Genomic DNA, 18,848 nt, shown 5'->3' on the forward strand with positions numbered 1-18,848 from the left:
GTTGCGCTAAGCATATTGAGTTTTAGACATAATAATTTAGTGGACATACGGTAATTTCCTTAACTAGATGAAGAAATAGAAATGTTTTTTAGTTCGAAAATATACATCGGAGTTGTACGCAACGTACTTTTTTAGTACTAATCCAAATTATTATGATATGTGAATATAACAGTATTAGCTACCAAAGCTGAAAAGCGCCATTAATGTGAGCGAGATTGATTGGCAGTGTGCACATGCTAAATGCTCATGAAACTCAAACCTTACCGTATTTCTCGAGACCTCTTGTGAGTGCAACTATGCATCTAATTTTAGAAATACCATCCAAAAATGCTCTTTACTGTTTTAAAACAGTAGTGAACAAGCTCTGCTTAGCCTAACGTGATCAACAGCGTTACTAATACGATGCATAATCCCTTTCCACAAAACGCTCCTCTCTTGCTGCTTGCATTTCTAAACCCAGTAGTACAACATATGTATTATTAGCAGTTTGATAATAGTTCCGGAAGAAGTAACATCAGCAAGGACAGTCAAAGCTGGAGTCAACGCAATAAAGTAATATGCTGTTCGGTATATGCAAAATCCACACGTGCATGACCGTCAAGTTGCTAGGTTAGATCTGAAATCATGTAAGGTCTTCAAACTCTAATTAGTGTTGCATCTAGGTGTTATAGCAGCTAAGGCTAATGTTGAAACTACATCGAACGTTACGGGTACAAAGAGAGAACCATGGCTTATTACTACCATAACGTTAATTAAATAAATTTCCGGTGATCTGTGGATAATTCAGCAGAACGGATCCGAAAATAATGACGGGCGCTTGTGTTAAAGTAATGTTATTTATAAGGTTACAGTTTGTTGTTGGTTTCTGAGATTGTCCCTGCTGTTGATTTTGTGATTAAATTAAGTTTTCAAATAGCGCATGCGGAGTAAACGAGTCACACGCCGGTGGCGAAACGGCCTTTCTACGCCTCGGAGCGTGCTAAGGGCCTACAAATGCCCGCCTTGGCATCTTGGATGGGCGTCGAAGACCAGCTGGGCCACCCTGGCCAATCCATTGAAACGCCTTACTCTACTTTCTCAACACAACCGTGCTACTCGGTTGTATTACTTCTACTCACGCTACTCACGTTGTCAACTTTACTCAGCAACTCTTTATTGCTTCTTGTAACTCTACTAAGCCAACGGAAGCGGCGGGGAGTCGACCATTTGGCTATTATCAATTTATCTCTTAACGGTGTACTGGCTTCTTTGTTTGTAATGGCGCCCTCCCTCGCAAACATCTATGGACACTCAAATGTGATTGGTTCATACTGCAAAGTGTTAGGATTCTTTACATCTTTGCTTCTGTTCAACAGCGTGATAACTTCCCTTCTGATAACAACAGAGAGGTACGTGATTTAGCATCAAATAATGGAATTAAAAATATCATAGTGACACGGCAAACCGAAAAAAAAAGATAATTCAAGGTCATCTCATGACGACTTCCTTATACTGGAACAGGGCCTGTAATCTCAGTAAATTTAATAGCTATGCAATCTAACCTCTATTTATATGCAGATAAAATTTCTCGTTTAGTATTATCATTAATGCTAGACAAAAAATAATTTAACCAAAATATAGCGCGAATTGTCCTATTAATCAACGAAGCCCGTACCTATTGCTTGCACATATTAGGAGAGCTTCGTTTTGCTTGGCGGAGGGATGGCGAACAATTTAAAGTTAGCATTGTATAGTAGTGAATCCTGGAAATATAGACGTTAAATACAACCTGTGTTTTTATGTGGATGCAAAATATTCAGCGGCCGGGAAATTTGTATTTTGAGTTCATGTCTAGGACTGCGTTTGATAGCATCAGACGGCTGATTTCCGGTGTGAAGATAAAATGATAACTATACCTAGTACTAAATACTGCAGTTCACTCGAAATGAAGCATCCGAACAGTGATGATAATTCCTATACCAAAACGTACCCACCTCAGACTCGGTAATGCACTAGAAAGTTACTACCAGTTGTAAACGCTATTAGAGACCTGAGAGTTGTAATTACAGTAGAACTGGGTTATACTAAGCAAAAAATCGCCGATCATGTGAAGTAAACTGCTGTTAACGCAATCTTCAGATACTTTATTATGAAAAAGCCAAATCTTCGAACAAAAGTCTCATAATAACCTACGTACTACTAATTTTTAAGGTGACCATGCTTCCAAAATATAGGAGGCATTGGATATTACACAACATAGATTTATAGGCAGGTGTCACAGAAACAATATTTCAATATGACAAACTGAAATATCAGACATTGAGTTATATGGTAGAGCTAGTCTTCGGACGCCTATAACGTTATCATTAAAACTTTTTCAACTTATCCCGTAATCATCCTTGAAGCACTGTGGCACTTTGAGGACTGGTAATAGTCCAAATAAAACGAGAAAGCGATTTGTTTGCAATATGACGTCTCCCAAAAACATTTAGAAATTGAATTACCATACAAATACCATTCAAAAGAAAGATTTTTTTGCTTGCTTGTGTAATATGCCTGTACGGTATTCATAGAATTAGGGTTACCGTCGGCTTGAGTCGGCGTACCGGTACCTGTCCTTGGCCTGGTGCTATTAAACGGTTTTTCTCGACTATTAATTGATACCAACAAGACGCCTTGCTCCCGCAGCCTTAGTATAGATGTCTGTCAACTTGATTTCTTCTAGTATCAATAGTTAATAGAACGAAACATCCCTGTTAATTTCATGAAATACCTTATTTGGGCTCTAAGTACTAAGCTGTAATCATTGGTGAGTCCTTATATATATATATATATATATATATATATATACTTAATTTACCTACCTAATATCTTATGTATATCACAGTTACAGTATTATTATGTGCTTGCGAAGTGTAACAGTTGCAGACTGAGTGATGTGTATAAATAACTAACAAAAATTAGATTGTATTTACTTTAATCCTTGACAGAGTGCCTGTTTTTTTTTTAGAAAATGTTCTTAAAATGATCTTATTAGAAAAAAATAGAACTGGTAACTAATGATCTGAGTCTGATGATTTATTTTTACGCTTCTCAAGGTAACCCTCTTCAAATACAATACTGGCGTACTGTCTTATGACTTTTGAAGTATTTATTTAAATTGGGATTTCTTTATTAAATCGAGCTATATCAACATTCATCTCTTGTTACTTCTTACCTAGTAGGCTTTCTCTGTTTGAGGTTCTTCGCTTTTAATATATGTCACGAAGGCCAAATCGAGCGAGTTCTGGGGTTTGGACGGCATACCGATAAAAAGTCTTGCCAATAAAGTTAGTACTAAAAGTGAATGTCCATTGATACTATATAAAGTCTAATAACTTTGAAACAACTAATTGTATATCATTTGAAAATACATCTAATCGAAGTTCTCAAAAATAATTTTATGTTACGATAAAATAATTTGTTTCATTATATTCAACAAAGAGTCTCATTACCTAAGGTAACTAGAAAAGAGCGTATTAACAATAAGCGCTCGTTTCAAACCTCGAACTTCTCAAAAATGACGCTAGTATCAGCTTCATAATGTGCGTCCTTAGATCGTGTTAGTACTTTTAAAGTAAGTATACGATTTGTAAGCTACTAGACCAGAGGTTCTTAGAATTGCTATAATTAAACAAATATTTTGTGTCAACTACCTTACATAGGACCATACTATAAGAACCTACATAGCATTATAATTATACAAGGGACGGCTCTTTGTTCAAAAATAAACGTTTGTGATTTTTCGTCCCATAGATGAGGTGTGACTTCTTCCACCAAAATGTTTTCACTGGACGGACCTACAAGGTTTACCCCGCGCCTGTCTTGTCATTAATTAATCTACCTAATCTGATTCATTCACTTCGGTTAACGAACGCTATAGGTTGACATTACAGGAAAAAATATATTGTTGTAATAATCTTATTATCTTGTTATTACTTTACCCGTTAGCTTCTTATCGTTACCTTTCTGTAATTACTTTATTAGCCTGCTGTAAAATAATCACCAAAATGCTCAGCCAACTTTAAATTTATTTAGCTCATGATATGCTGGCTTTTCACACGTATCTATAATGTGATTACAGGGCTTTTTTAGTGTTGGCCAACTGACTTTTTTGGTATGCGCGGAAATTAGGTCGGCCGACTTCTGACAGACAATCCTAAATCGGGTCCGTCTTCGGCTGACCTCGAGTGAACGCTGCATATCAAGTAGAAATTTACTCTATGCTCAACATATCACCAAAACGTAGGGTTTTTCATCTGTTTTTAACAATAAGTAGTCGTAAATAGTAAGCTGACTGACGCTATAATAAGTGCTTCATGAAGATTTTACATGCTTTGACGTGCTGATTCTTTTCCTACGGCGCTACTGTTAAAGTGTTGAGTTAAACATTTTTCTTCCTTTTGTTAATTCTTTTTAATACATAGTAACCTATTTTATGTTAAATGGAAACATAAATAACTAATATGTCTCAGTCAGTATATTAATTTAAGAAAAAAAAGTTTAAAAAAAAGTCATTAAATACTAGAGATTCTTTCATCCTTTTCATAAAAAAGAACTATATAGATGTTTTGGCATCTAAGTATTTTTCTTTGAAAATAAACTAAGATTCTTTTCACATAAATTGACTCCCCGTTTACCGCTTCAACATTGCAATCAACGTTTAGAGAGTTGCTCATAACACCACTCTAAACCAGCTCAAAACGCGTTGTCACTTCAGTGCTACATATATAAATCGATAGGACCAATAGAGCTTTTGCCATTTGTACTTAAAATCACCCCCATTTCAGCTCATCGGGGTTTATCTTTTGATGTCAAAAAACCATTATATAGAACGCCATATTATATTTTTACGGTACAAATGGCATTGTTAATCCGGGCATTGAAATTTACTTATATGGGCTTGTACTGCATTTCGACTCAGCTCACTGAGAACTCTTGATAAACACCGCATATACTCCCTGCAGATTTTTATGCAAAAACGTTTCACCCAGTGTCATACGAGGGAAGAAGCTAGTAGATTTGGTTTTTGGCTTTTCCTTTACCGAAATATCAATTCTAGGTATAGGGAGATGCGTAGCAATTTCATTCAACTCTTCGAAACCTATTCACTGGCAAGCACCATAAAAGTAGCACCTCATATAGAAAAAATATATTCGGTTCTTTGTGTATTTTTCTCATAAAATCTTTCAAATAATAAAAAAAAGATGTGCTTTATTAAAAGGTTCACCATGTCAGCTACTACCACATTCCAAATGACAGTTATTAGGAACTCGTTCCTTAAAAACTGTTCAAAATTCTCTCAGAACATGTTTTTCACACTATTATTACATAAGTGAAACAAATGTCAAAGCTGATGTTTTACCTAAAAAAGCCAAAGTATCTATTTTAAATAAAGGGACATTTATTTATCGAATTATTCGAAATTATCTATCTAATTATAATTTATTATCGAATCTGTCTAAAGAAAAATCTCACCTTATGTAGAACACAATGTTAAGTTTTCAGTTTACAAACAGCATTTACTCCAAAACTAACATTTGGGTACATACATGACATTCCGATTTGATCTGTCAGGGATTTTCGATTGGTATTAAGAATGATCTAAAGGAATAAACTACTCCATGGAAAAAGTACTAGCCAAACAATATGAACTACGACTTATGTTCCGTTAACTCTGAACCATTTAGGTAAAAATCACAACTTTTCCGTTGTATTAGGAGAAGGTGAAATATTAAAAATTATCCTCTAACGTCCATCTTGCAGAATATGAAACGAACATATACATTTTCGATATAAACTATCTGCCAGTTCTTTACAGTGCTCGAGTAAATCATCAAAAAATATCAATAAGCTCAAATTTATATCATGCCCTATGGAAGAAAGATGTTTGAATTGAAAAAAATGAATCAAGATGGTTCAGTACCTGAAAGAGCAAACAACTTCCCATTTTGAAACCTTCTCAAAAACTCAACGGGTGTCAGACAAATAGTAAAAAAGGAATCAACTTTCTAAACTTAACATTACGCTCTATGGGGAAAAGAACTCCCCAAGAAAGCATACTCACCCAACTGGCTCCATCTTTGGTGCAGGTTTTCTCTAAATGAAACCCTTTTAGCCCAAAAGTCAGCCTTTCCGGCCTCTTTACGGATTGATTTTCAATCAAACCAACAAACAGACAGAGACAGATGTTTTGTAATGAAGATAGGTATCAAAAATTTTGCACACAAAAGGCTATTCATTGGCCGCTGCTGAGCTCACTACAATTAACTCAGTTGTCTAGAACTGAGCATGCAACATAAAAATAGTTTTATTTTTCATACTACGCCGTCAGCTAAAATTTTTGGGGTACCAAGGGAAGTTTAATAAATTGAGAGATCAAGAAATTTCAATCAAGAAGATTAGATCAAGAAATTAAATTTTTCCTAAAAAGTAGAAAAAGTTCTAGTTCCTGCGAATCTATGAATTTGGTCAAGTGCTTACGCTTGAAGGCGGCAAACATGAGGCCGAAATTAATAGAACTCACAATATTCGAAGTGCTTTCGCATGCAAATGCGAGAAAGTACTTTAGTGCAACCTGAGGAAGTGACATTGTATATTGAAAATAAATTGATATTATTCGTAACTTTACTTAAGCTAGAACTACTAGTGAACTACAACTGTGTTTTAGCTGAACTCAACATTAGAGTTTCTATGACAGCAGCATATATTAAAACGCATTAAGTCATTTTGAACGGGAAATGTGCGTTTTCGGTTCTTTGATCGAAAACCTGTCAGTGCTAGGTGTCTTATCTGCTTGACGCTTGAAAACGAGTTCTCTTCAGCTTTGCTGCATTTAGATAACGGCAGTGATCATATGGTATGTCCTCATGCAAACAAGGCAAAGTCTAAAAGCTTTGAGTTGTGTGTTTTCAGATCCAGTCTAGCACTCTTTCAAGCTTTTCAGATTATTTCGGTCAAAATCGTAAGGAAAGGATATTAAACCTTAGTCAAAAAGGCAACCTTTTATAGGCAAAGGCTTTTATGAGTCCATACGAAATATTCATTTAAGTCTCTTTTTTTACAAAAGGTGGTATTGGGTTTAGATTTTTTCAGCACGAAAAGTGGGTCTTTTAAACTAAAACCTTTTAAACCGAACTATAGAAAACAAGGAGAAAAACGAATTCTTTGCCAATTTTTTCTGGAACTGCGCATGCAACATAAAAATAGTTTTATTTTTCATATTACGCTTATATATTGTTACATTATTATATAATATTATTTCGTATTATTATTAATTTTTTGGGGTGCTCAAATTTGGGTAATTTAGTAGATCTCCAAGGGGAGCTAAAGGATACTTCATGGTGTCCTTTACATAATATCCTCTTGTTATTACCCTGAATTAAAACGTTTATTAATGCTTAATTTAAAGCAAGTTATGTCTCAGCGTATTGTCACGCAATGCACACGCACGCTTGCAATCCCTAAAGCGAAAGTAAGGATCTTATTACATTTGTTACTAAACCATGTTTGATGAGGAAATACTAGCATAAAAAGGATCTTAGCGTAAATATTGTGGTTCAGCTTAAGAAATGTAAATATCTGGCTTAGACTAATGCTAGCTATTTAAGAGGTGTGCCTGTATAATGCAGAACTTGTTAAGAAAAGTGCTGCTGGGCTCATAGAAAGTAAAAAAAAGCCGAGCCACGCACGTATGCTGAAGTTCGTTAATGATTAAAGTCCCAAGTACCGGACGTGAAAATTCGAAACATTTATTTATTTTACAGTGCCATTTACTAGTCGCGCAAAAAACCTGCGAGTAGACGTGAGCCGTCGTGCAGTCATAACTACTAAGTGCGCGGGGGTCTCGATACGAATTTCAACTACTCTATTTAGACCCGTGATACGAACTTAGAACATAGGAGTAGTCAATTATTGAAAAAATTGACTAGCAAGCTAGTAGTATCTAAGACATGATTCCGATATGTTGATATTTGCGGTATTCTATGTACATTTAATTAAAGCGACGTGGTTAAATTTATCATAGATAAAGTACGAACTCTTGCTCACATATATATACGTATATATGCTTGAAATCATTTTCGACGAATGCGCTCAACTATGTTTCTATTTGATGGTTGCTAACCCACGTCATCAATGACCACAGACAGAATCGGCGGTTTCTTTTATTCTGAGATATTATGACTGCTAAGCAGTGGCCTGCTACTTACTGAATCATAATAGTCACTAAGACATGGAAATATTGCCCCCATTAAGACTTTTGGTGGAGGCTACAACATTCTGTGGAACCCTCCAAAATTCTGAAAAAATATAAAATAGCGTCATAGTTAAATGTGATATCAATAATTGTTTACATATTGATTCAAATAACATTAAACCTACCACTACTGGTCGATTTGATCGGTTTCAGCACGGTAAGGATAATTCAATAAGTGTCAATAGGTTTAGTGTTAAGGGCATATAGCTTCCTTCCAAATCCTACTGCACGTACAACCGATTGATATATCGCAAAGTGGGTACAAATAGAAATGCATTTTGCTAATCTCGCTCCGGTGGGCTAAACCTGATACTGCGACAGCCATTTTCAAGGCTCGAGTATATTTATTGTAGAGTGTATAATTACGTCGAGCCTTGATGCATAATGTGGCGATAACAGTCTCACATCTGTGTACAATTTGGTTTGAAGAATCGCTGCGAATGATTACCTTGACTACGCAGCTGTAATCAGTTTCTATCCAAGGGTATAAAAAACGGTGAAAGAAAGATAAGTATACAATTAACGGGAAAATACAGGAGAGTGTAGAAGGCTTCTACATTATATATATTCGCCGGTCGTTTTACTTACCATCATCTGTTCCAGTGAAAAGAGAGGCGGCTGGCTCTAAGTTCTCTTTAGCTTACTTCTACGTATCCCATTTGTCACCCGACTGCTTTCGATATATTTGTTACCTCTGTCCTGTTATTTTTGCGGTTCATTCGAGCGCAATAGTCAGCGTTCCTGCAACTATCTGGTAATTAGCACTTTTACAGTGATGCATAAAATCTAAATTGCCATTAGCATGTATGTTATTATTCGATATGTTTAATGAAGGAATCCATGACTCCGACCGCAATTGCAATAATAACTTCCGATTTTTCTTGGGTATACTTGCTCTTGTATTGACTGAAATTAAAAAAAAATTATGCCACAATTAAGAATATATCTCCTATTCTCACACTTATTTAATTCAGTTATGATATGTTTTTCGTATGTAAGTTATCGCTAAATTTTGCATCATTGACGCAATCATCGTCGCTCATATCTGCAGGTTGCTAAAGTCATGTGTAAATTAAACATAGTAAAACTCAAAAGGAATTATTCAATTTAGTTATTTAGGCTATAAGCGAACACGGGAGGTTGACATTACTTGGTGACACATGGGATGAACCGATCGAATGATGAACGCTGGGAATTGAGAAAAGGCTATTGCAGAATTAATCAGTTATTTGAGTCACTTGAATATTATGTGACCTTAAAAGTTTTATAAACAGTTAAAAAAATGCACAAGATAAAACCCTAATGGGCGACCCCTTGCATATGGTAACGATTTAAGAGCTGTTCAAGACATTGCATAATGGGCTAAGAGTAAGAACACATATATAAACAGGAATAGTACATTCAAGTTGAGAGCGTCGATCTGTCAGCCAACCTAATATTAAATTAGCAATCATTTTGTCAATCCTGAACCAATGATTTTCTATGTACTCGCACAGATAATACTGAGTTTCTTAGTGGTTTCTTAAAAACAAATGACATCTTTAATTTCGGGGCGTTTCCTACACAAGATTATCTATGGAGTTAAAGACTTTTAAACGGTTGGTCTTTTCTTTAATGGAAATTACCATTTGCTCAGACCAGTAGCCTAGTTTATAAAGACATATACCTAGCACTGTGAATCTCTAAAAATGTTGCTTATTAAAAAATATTTTTAACATATTAATGATAGTTGTTAAATGATGAAGTCTAACCTGATGCTAGTAAATACACAGTTACAGGCTATGAAGGCAAATGTTGGTGGCAGTCTCTCATCACATAATACCCTGAGCAATAATCATAGAAGAAGAGTATGTAGGAATGGATATATTTAAATTTCATTAATTCATCTCTATTCGTTTTTTATTTCCTACATGAATTTAAGACTACTGAATAAACTTAAAAAAGCTATTCAATTAAATAGAGTTGCTGAAGAAATACATTTCCTTTGTTTTGTTGGCAATTGAACGAGTCATCTAGAATAATTATAAGCAGGCATTTTCCATGCATGAGATTGTTGAATAAGGAGTTAGTGGTATACTTATTTGATGTTTACAAATCTATGAGCCAGTAAGCTTCTGATAAATGGCGAGTTTAAAGGCATGCATTTGTACTGCATTTGCATTTTATACTGAAATATTTGAATGTTTTGCTTAAGCCCAACCTCAAATATTTTCGCTTATGTTAAGATAGAAACACTCGGTTAACAGTTAATTGTGAACATGTCAATTATCTACATTTTAACCCTTCAAGGTACTGTATTTTTGTTGGTTCTGTATCAACTAAATACAAGCCAGTAGGTTAGGTTAGATCTCTCAGTTCAGTTCTTGTGTTACCAGTGCTGAAAATACACATATCACCAATGGATCGCGTAAGTTCAATGCCAGAACAGAAATAATGGAGGTCAATTATCTACGTGTTAGAAAAAATGAGCCTTATAAATATGCGGTATTGCATTCCTTTTGACAAGACCTGGTCTCATTTGAGTCTTTTACCGATTGTCCTCTATCAATTAAAATAAGTCGATAATTTATATGGCTGTATTCTCCAAGTCAAAAAAGGTAGTTGGTTCATTAGTCGGTCTCTGTTTAATCTCACCTACTTTTTTTTCGTTATCGTTACTTGCCCAAAAAAGTTCTAACCATTACCATCGCGCTAACGACCTGCTATTAGTAATATTTGTTTGAACGTTGTGAAGTCAGATCTCTAATTTTGTGGACGGGAATAATTAGACTTTTTTAAAATGATTCAAGGAAGGTTCCTTGTTTAATACGAATATTATTATTCAGCTTAATATTTCAGTGTAGACTGTTGCTGAAGAGCTTTTAAGCTCGCGCATAAATTAAATCAAGCTTTTTCTAGAAAATTTAAGAAGGCACCCAAAATTTTAAGCATGCGTTTAACAGTCCATAGGGAACCTAGCATCAATAACAAATCATTGACAAACTTATTATCAACTGTGTCTATTTTCTGTTTGATTGATATCTCACCACTACCTACTTGGATATTATTTATTCTGAATTGTTTTAACCTTCTTTTCATCTCAATACATCATACCTTAAATCGTTTTTTAATCGTTTTAATAAATTAGGACTCGTCGTTTCGAATATTTTTCTCCTGAACACCTTATCAACCCTTTAATTGTACTTTTTTATATTTAGGGTATTCATGACTGAAGTTAAGTGTATGCTTGAGGATTTTATTTTTTCCCGTGATGCTTTAAAGTAGAGATTCAGCACTTTCTAAATAGTTTGCTTGATTTTTGTATTTCACGTTTGGATTTCCGTAATATCCTTTGGACTTAGCCGGATTCCAATATTCACTGGCTTCTCTACGTTATTGTTTTTATAGAACTTAGCTCAATTAAAATCATTGTTTTTTGTATATCTTTTTTAGGTCTATTATCCCGTTAGTTTTTATTTGGCTGCTGTTTTTTTTATTTTCATGTTTCTCTGACCAGGAAGTCTACTGCAGGGTCTGATCTTTCTTTCACTGTAATTTCGAATCCCCAATAGGGTGTACCTTGAGGATAATATAGTCAAATCTTGTCATTTCTGAATGCATTTTTTGGAATCTTTGAGCCATGTATGTAGGTATCATTGTTTTCCAGCATATTTATGTTATTATCTGCCATGATCAACCTATTTAAGCTACCACCCTGAGTGTCATAGATCTCTATCACACCCTTCGTGATAAAATCAAAACAATAACAGGTTTGTGAGATTTATGAAAAGAGTTTATTTCAAATCAATTATTGTCATTCAAGTTGATTAGTGTTCTTAGCGGTTCGCATTTGTTTCCTTTTTCGTAACCTTTTTACATGCATATATATTATTTTTTATATACAATAAAGTTCCACCAACTTTGATCTTTGTTGGACAGCATAATACGACCGGTGACTATTTATTGGGTACATATATTACATTTTCGAAATCGATAGTTCATTCAAGCAGATATATGAAATACACTAACATAACTCAAAGGTTCAACTTTTTTCCTTATATTCCATTCCTCAGACCATTCACATTTAACATAAATGTTTGGTTACCAAGTGTATAATCGCTGCTATGACTAGTACTGTCATCAGTTTGATCGTTATGACGAGGGGTCTCTAAGTGTAGCTGTTAGAGACGCCGGTGTTTATATCCATTTTCAATACAATATAGAAAATACAATTGGTACATTGTGCTGTTACTAAATACATATAAATACATATGTATGTGCATCTTTCACTTACAGTAGTGTCTGTTGTATTCGTTTTTCCTTTTAACTAAACCAGATGAACAAGTTAGATATTGCTATATAATTGTCTTATATTTTTCCTATTTACTTAAAAAAGGTGTATCAATTGTCGGATGGAAGACATACATAAGATAAATTCCCTTATATACTAGTACTGGGCTGAAAAAAGGTTTCGGCTGAAGCCGACAGACGGTTCTAGAGTTCGATCCGGTTGCACTCTAACTGAAGTATCCCAGGGCGATTGTTTTAACTGTCGGGTCTACGCTCTGTTGTCTTCATTGAGTTGTTGCCACCAAGCGGTAATTCAGTGCACTTACTCAGAAAGCTCGAGCAAATGCATATTCAACATTGCCTTTTTACTGTTTTCATGTTGAATTGTTTGCCAAGTTAACAATTTATTACCAATCACTTGCTAATTTTGGTTTAATATGTATTTATATACATATGAAGAATACGTATCACAAGATCAATGATAACCACTCATTCGTATGGCCCCTGAGTCGTAATATTTATAATCTTAGACACTTTGACAAATGATTTAAAGTTTATGACAAAACTGCTCAGTATGCGATTGTATCAGTGTGCCAAGCTAATGAATGAAGGCACCGGCGGGCAATAGGTTGCATGGTATTTGATGGTTCCCTCGCATATATTAGAAACACACTTTTCGCTAGGTTAATAGTAGAGCCCGTTTGTACATAGTTTGTATTGGAAGCCGTACGTTGCGAAACGGAAGACTAGGTGACGGTTTGTCTGCTCGGGTTTTTTTCTAGCCCTTGTCTCTCATCGCTGTTTTACGCCGTGCCATGAAGGCCCAGAGTACGTTTGCGGAAAAAACCTTCATTCAATTGGGTAATTTGAGATTTTCTTTTGTAAAGTCCTCCCAAATCATATTCACCATCTGAACCACTACTGGCGCTACTTTGAAGCTTTTTGATTTTTAATTTTATCCAGACCTGATGTCCAGTATGTACCATCGAAGGTGAATGAATGTTACTGTATTGTATAGATTTGGCTTAATTGCTTCAGCAGCAGAGACTTCAACTTGAACGACGAACTACGCTAGGACGGACACAACACTACTAACGCCAGCGACTATTGCAGACACTCTTAAAGTAAAATACAGCGCAGTCCCGTTCTCTGCACAGCTAGGAATGACCAGATGACTTTTTCGATCGTCTGCATATTTTAAGAAAGATCAAAAAGGGAAACAGTACGGCCCCATAATTTTAATAAAAAAGATCATCTGACAATATGCCTTTCGCTGCTTGCATGACAGGAAGGACATTCCATTCTGTACTACACTAATGAAAGATTTATGACATCTTTATACGTAAATTAAAATCGTTCGACGCTAGCAGAAAATATTCATAGTTAAAAGCTGCATCTCTGCATGAAGTGCGATAAAGAGGCTGTCTCATGCTATGAGCTACCTAAGTTTCAGGAAAGAATCACTGGAGACCTTTACGCAAACTAGTTCGTCTGTCTGAGCCACGAGATCGACAGAAAAAGACCTCGGACTGGCAAAGGACGACGCAAAGTGATATCATTGTATAACAGCGCTATACTGTTCCAGTGAATCTAACGATCCAGTGAATGCTAACGTATTTAAAAAAGGAAATTTCACTCGGCGTACAGCCCAAACATCGCTCTACCTGATTTTCGTTTACGTTGCGTTCAATACAGCATAGAAAGGCAAACGTTTTATAACTGAGGCCAAAGTCCGTAAATGGGTTAATAAATTGATCGTTTCCAAGGACAAAGCCTTTTTACTTTGCGGCATACGTCAGCTGCCATAAAGAAAGATAAGCAAGGAAGTCACTATTTTGATAAAGATATTCACTTGTTCGAAAATAACAATAGAATAAAGTGGCTACAAAAATAGCTTTAATAATAATATTTACTATAATTTCTAGACGACGGATAATTTCTTTTATTTATTTGTTGTTAGCTGTATTCTTTAGAACCTTTGTCTTCAACGAGCTTTGTCTTTTAATAGAAATAATATTATTATTAAAGGACATTGTGAAGTCAGCGAGAGTCCAAATATGGAAGACCTGGTAGTAATTATTAGAGATTTATCTGGGCAAGCTACAAAGAATAAAAAAGCAGGTATGAATTTCTTTTATATCTAAAGAAGTCATGAGCGCTTAGCGCCACTACCAGACAAAGGATTCGAAACATTTAACCTTTAAAGCTATGCACGTTTGCATTTAACTTTTATATTAATTCACAATGTGGTGGCGGTCAATCACAGTATGACGACACGGGTTCTTTGCCAATGCTGTTAACCATTGTCATGTTGCTAAGTATCTGCTTTCGATTGGTGGCACGAGCGACTCTATTCCACGTAAACTTCAGTGTAAAAAAGCATCATTTTATCAGAAAAATGAATTATGCAGTGAAATTAGTACATAAAGACTAGCTAATCTTAATCCCTGGAACTTGAAGTGTGTCAACAGCGTTCACTACTGTGCATCATCACTTTTTAGTGTAATGATGACTAGTACCACCATAATCAAACAAACAGACATCAAACGCTTACTTTAAATTATTTATGTATTGTAGTATGTGGTGTACTGTTTCATGCAATAATAACTAACTGTACACTAAAGACTGAGGAGCCCATTGCATACAACAACGTTTATGATAATGCTGTTTAACACCAGCAGCAGTGGCACAATTTTGTCCATTTTTAGAATGAAAGTTTAGCTATAAAAGCACACGCATTATTTGAACTTGTTTCGTCGTAAACTTCGATTGTTACCAAGATTGCTATTCCCCCGTACAGACCGTTTTGCGGTAAAAAATACTATTCGGTCAGAAGAATAAATCCTGAACAAAGATTCGCAACGGAAGATAGTCGAGCCTAGCAGCTACGACCTTTGCACACACACGCTTAATAAGTAATGAATAAAAACTTCCCAAAAAGGGCGAAAATAGACACCACCAAATCAGATAGATAGGACCAACGTTAATAAATATATATGCGGGCTGTGGATATGTAAATAAACTAGGGTTGACCTTAGAATGTATGTGTTTATTCAGATTACACACTTATTTAAAGTTGCATTTGAAATGTATATACATGTGTACATTTGTCATATGTATATGTCTATACATTTGAAATTACACGCCTATTTAAACTTGCATTTGAAATGTATATGCATGTATACATTTGTCATATGTATATATGTGTATATTTGACATCTATGTATATGTACATTTGACATGTGTATACATGTGTACATTTGATAATATACTAGCACCAATGATGCGGCGGCTACCTTGCCTGTGCATGATACAATAATGACAGCGAAACTGTATTCAAATCTCGCAAATAAAGAAATATCCTTGGAAATTACTATTGTTTTTGTTTTTTTCACCCTGTAAGGGTGTGAAAACTTCCGTGTTTTGTTACAGCTCATGAAGAGCTTTCTATTGCACTAACTAAACCTCGATATTAAAAAAATGTATACCATTTAATAAGGATAACTATTATGTACAAGCAGGCTTTACACCTCTTCCACGGACAACGAAGTTTAAGAGGAAAAAGGCCAAAAGTGATATTACTTTACATTATCTGCGGTAATAAAGGCTTGATTAGTTCTTTCTCTGAATAATATAAGTTAGCTGTAGTTATGTTTCCTTATTTCTATAACAATCGTTCACTGTATAATAACCTATTGCATTACTGATTGTATAGTACATTGAGACTTGTGCGATAATATTCGTGGATGTCGTTACAATACTGCTTACTTGTGTGTTCTAAACGCCATCTTAAGTGACAAAGAAACTCATTGCTGGCATTTTTGCCTGTGAACGCTTCCATGCCTAAGCGTCAATTTTAGTATATGAACACAAGCGTCGTATGCATTGAGCTCACTGGAAGCTTTTGCTTGATATTAAGAACCTAAACCTTTTACATAGTTCTTGCTCTAAAAAAAGGTATTCGGTTAAAAAGAATTTTACCAACTAAACCTACCAAAATGTAGCCTAGCCCAGCCCCTGCAGGTTTCGCAGATGCACTCCAAGAAAATTCCAAAAGCAATTTCTCGAAAAAGTGAAGCATCAAAAACGATCATAGTCATGTACATTAGCATTATAAATAAAAATAAAGATAGTAAGATATACATAACATACGCTTTGTTCAAACATAAGCGAATCGATTGTCTCAGGTTGATGAGTATTTGCTTGTTCGTCAAAATTCACATTATCCTCTTCGATGTAATCTACTTGTAGCACCGTTTGTTTCCCAGTTTTTACATTACCTTTCGAATTCTATCGTCGGAGTAACTTTCAGCTCAAATAGCAATTTTTCTTTCATTTTTTCTGTCGTAACGAGACGCTTCCCCTTCAGACTCTTCTGAACATAGGAAAAGTCGTAAAGGGCTGGGTTCTGTGAGAACGAGAGTTAAGAGCAACATACGCATCGATTTTTTTGCAAAAATTATTGTACGAATAGTGGAGTGTAAACCAGTTCAGTGCCATAATCGAGGACCTAAGACCTGCTGCACCACAGTTCTGGTTTGCTGCGCAATCTTTTTAAAATTTTTTAACACACATTGGTAGCCATGTAGCCGAGGTCAGAGGGTTATAACGAACGATTCCCCGACGGTTGCATAAAACCGTGAAATGCATTTTAGTTTGGACCTATATTATGTGACTGTCTTCGTTTGTTTTTAAATCGATCCTTGGACGATTGCGTCTTGATCTCGTCGTAGCCATGCATTCACGTCTGGTAATTTATAGCGACGTGTTAAAGCAGGTTTCGCTTTTCAAAACATGTTTTACTAATACAGTTTTTTACGGACGTCCATCTGCTAAATATTCAGCTGTTTTGGAAAACTTTATCATAAAATTTCTAACGATTAAATTGTCGATCAAGATAAACTAATATACGCTAACTCTCTTATGGTGATTTAGCGGTTAACAACCACGTGTTGCTTCACCATTTCGACGTTCTTGTTGATTATTGCTTTTACAGGACTTTTAAGATAAAAATCATCCTCGATTAATTGCTGTCGTCTTCGAAACCGTTGAACCACCTGTTTATCTGAGCTTTACTCTGCGTCTGGTTTCCGTAGGGATTCTGTAGCAAAATTGCTTGAGGGGTTGATTTTATTTTTCACACAAAACCTAATACACACCCGCTGCTCCACTTATAGGAATTCGCAGAACGCTTAATACATGTAATTATCTATCTCAAAGAAAAACTCGTGATTACATCAGATTGTTATAAATTTCCGTCGGTGTGTAGCAGAGGCCGTGCCTTTTTTGCCAACGTGCAAGTGAAACACGAGCGATTATTCAGCGGCGCGAACATCTGAATGACGTATTCATTTTTGACGGAAATAAGTAACGAAAGAGTAAATTGTAAAGGTCCGGATAAGAATTGAATCTAAAAAGATAATGCGGAAACTTGGGTCTGCTTATGGGACCCAACCTCTTTACCGCGTACAAAAATGACCTTCTTCTCTACAGGCATTAAAATAGTATGATTCACCTATGACATCTTCATCTTATCTAATAATAATAGCAATTATTATTATTATAACAATAGCAATAATTAATAATTTTCTTCGTTCCACATTGATTGTGTCACTCATATGTATGAGTGCAAAATTGATATAACCCGCGAACTTGATAACTAGTTTAAAGTCGGACCTCATTACAAAAATTTCACTAGAATTATAGAATTCGTATATATGAGTGTTGCGTATTTCGTCGAAACTGTGCCTCATGCACACCAACTAATGGGTACTGAGTCTTCTTATTTTATGTCTGTTGGGTCTGTTTGGTTGTCTTCACTTCACAATACGGCGTCAAGTAGTATGCGGAACTGACTTCTACTACCTTTTATGAATGTGTGGCCATGAAAGCGCTATAAATTAACATTTTGGAGAAGCAGAATTGCTGAGGAAGCTCTTTGACAAACAGTGAGTCTCAAGTATACCAACGGACTCTGCGGTGAAGAGTGCAGTACCTGTACAAACTTTAAGAATGCCAGCCAAATTCTGGTCAATGCAACTAGGTTTCGGAGGCTTAAGTTTTTACTTACTTGAGATTCTATATGAGACGCTTGGTGTAATCTGTTAGTTGAACAATTTGATTAATCGCTTCTCGATAGTATTCGCAGCTACCATCGTTTTTCTGTTCCTCTTTATAACGTGCTTTGTAGATGAGTTGTCTGTTAACATTGCTATGGTGTCGTAAGCGAACAAGTTTACAGGTTTCAGACGTACTTTATCGAGGTAAAAGGACTGCTAGAAGCAAGCCTTTCTTCTCCCTGAAA

General features: G+C 35.5%; 1 protein-coding gene across 1 annotated transcript in view; it reads left to right on the plus strand.

Annotated features, from left to right (window-relative positions):
* Positions 1-497: 497 nt before the first annotated feature.
* Positions 498-18,848, plus strand: part of LOC111270743 (melatonin receptor type 1B-B) — a 52,536-nt gene continuing 34,185 nt past the window's right edge. Inside the window, exons 1-2 of the mRNA XM_022851128.2 lie at positions 498-552; positions 906-1,388. Of these exons, the coding sequence (XP_022706863.1) occupies positions 994-1,388 (395 nt within the window). The 5' untranslated portion in view covers positions 498-552; positions 906-993. The remainder of the gene's footprint in view (positions 553-905; positions 1,389-18,848) is intronic.

Source organism: Varroa jacobsoni, unplaced genomic scaffold, assembly GCF_002532875.2.
Source record: "Varroa jacobsoni isolate VJ856 unplaced genomic scaffold, vjacob_1.0 contig00072, whole genome shotgun sequence".
Lineage (NCBI taxonomy): Eukaryota > Metazoa > Arthropoda > Arachnida > Mesostigmata > Varroidae > Varroa > Varroa jacobsoni.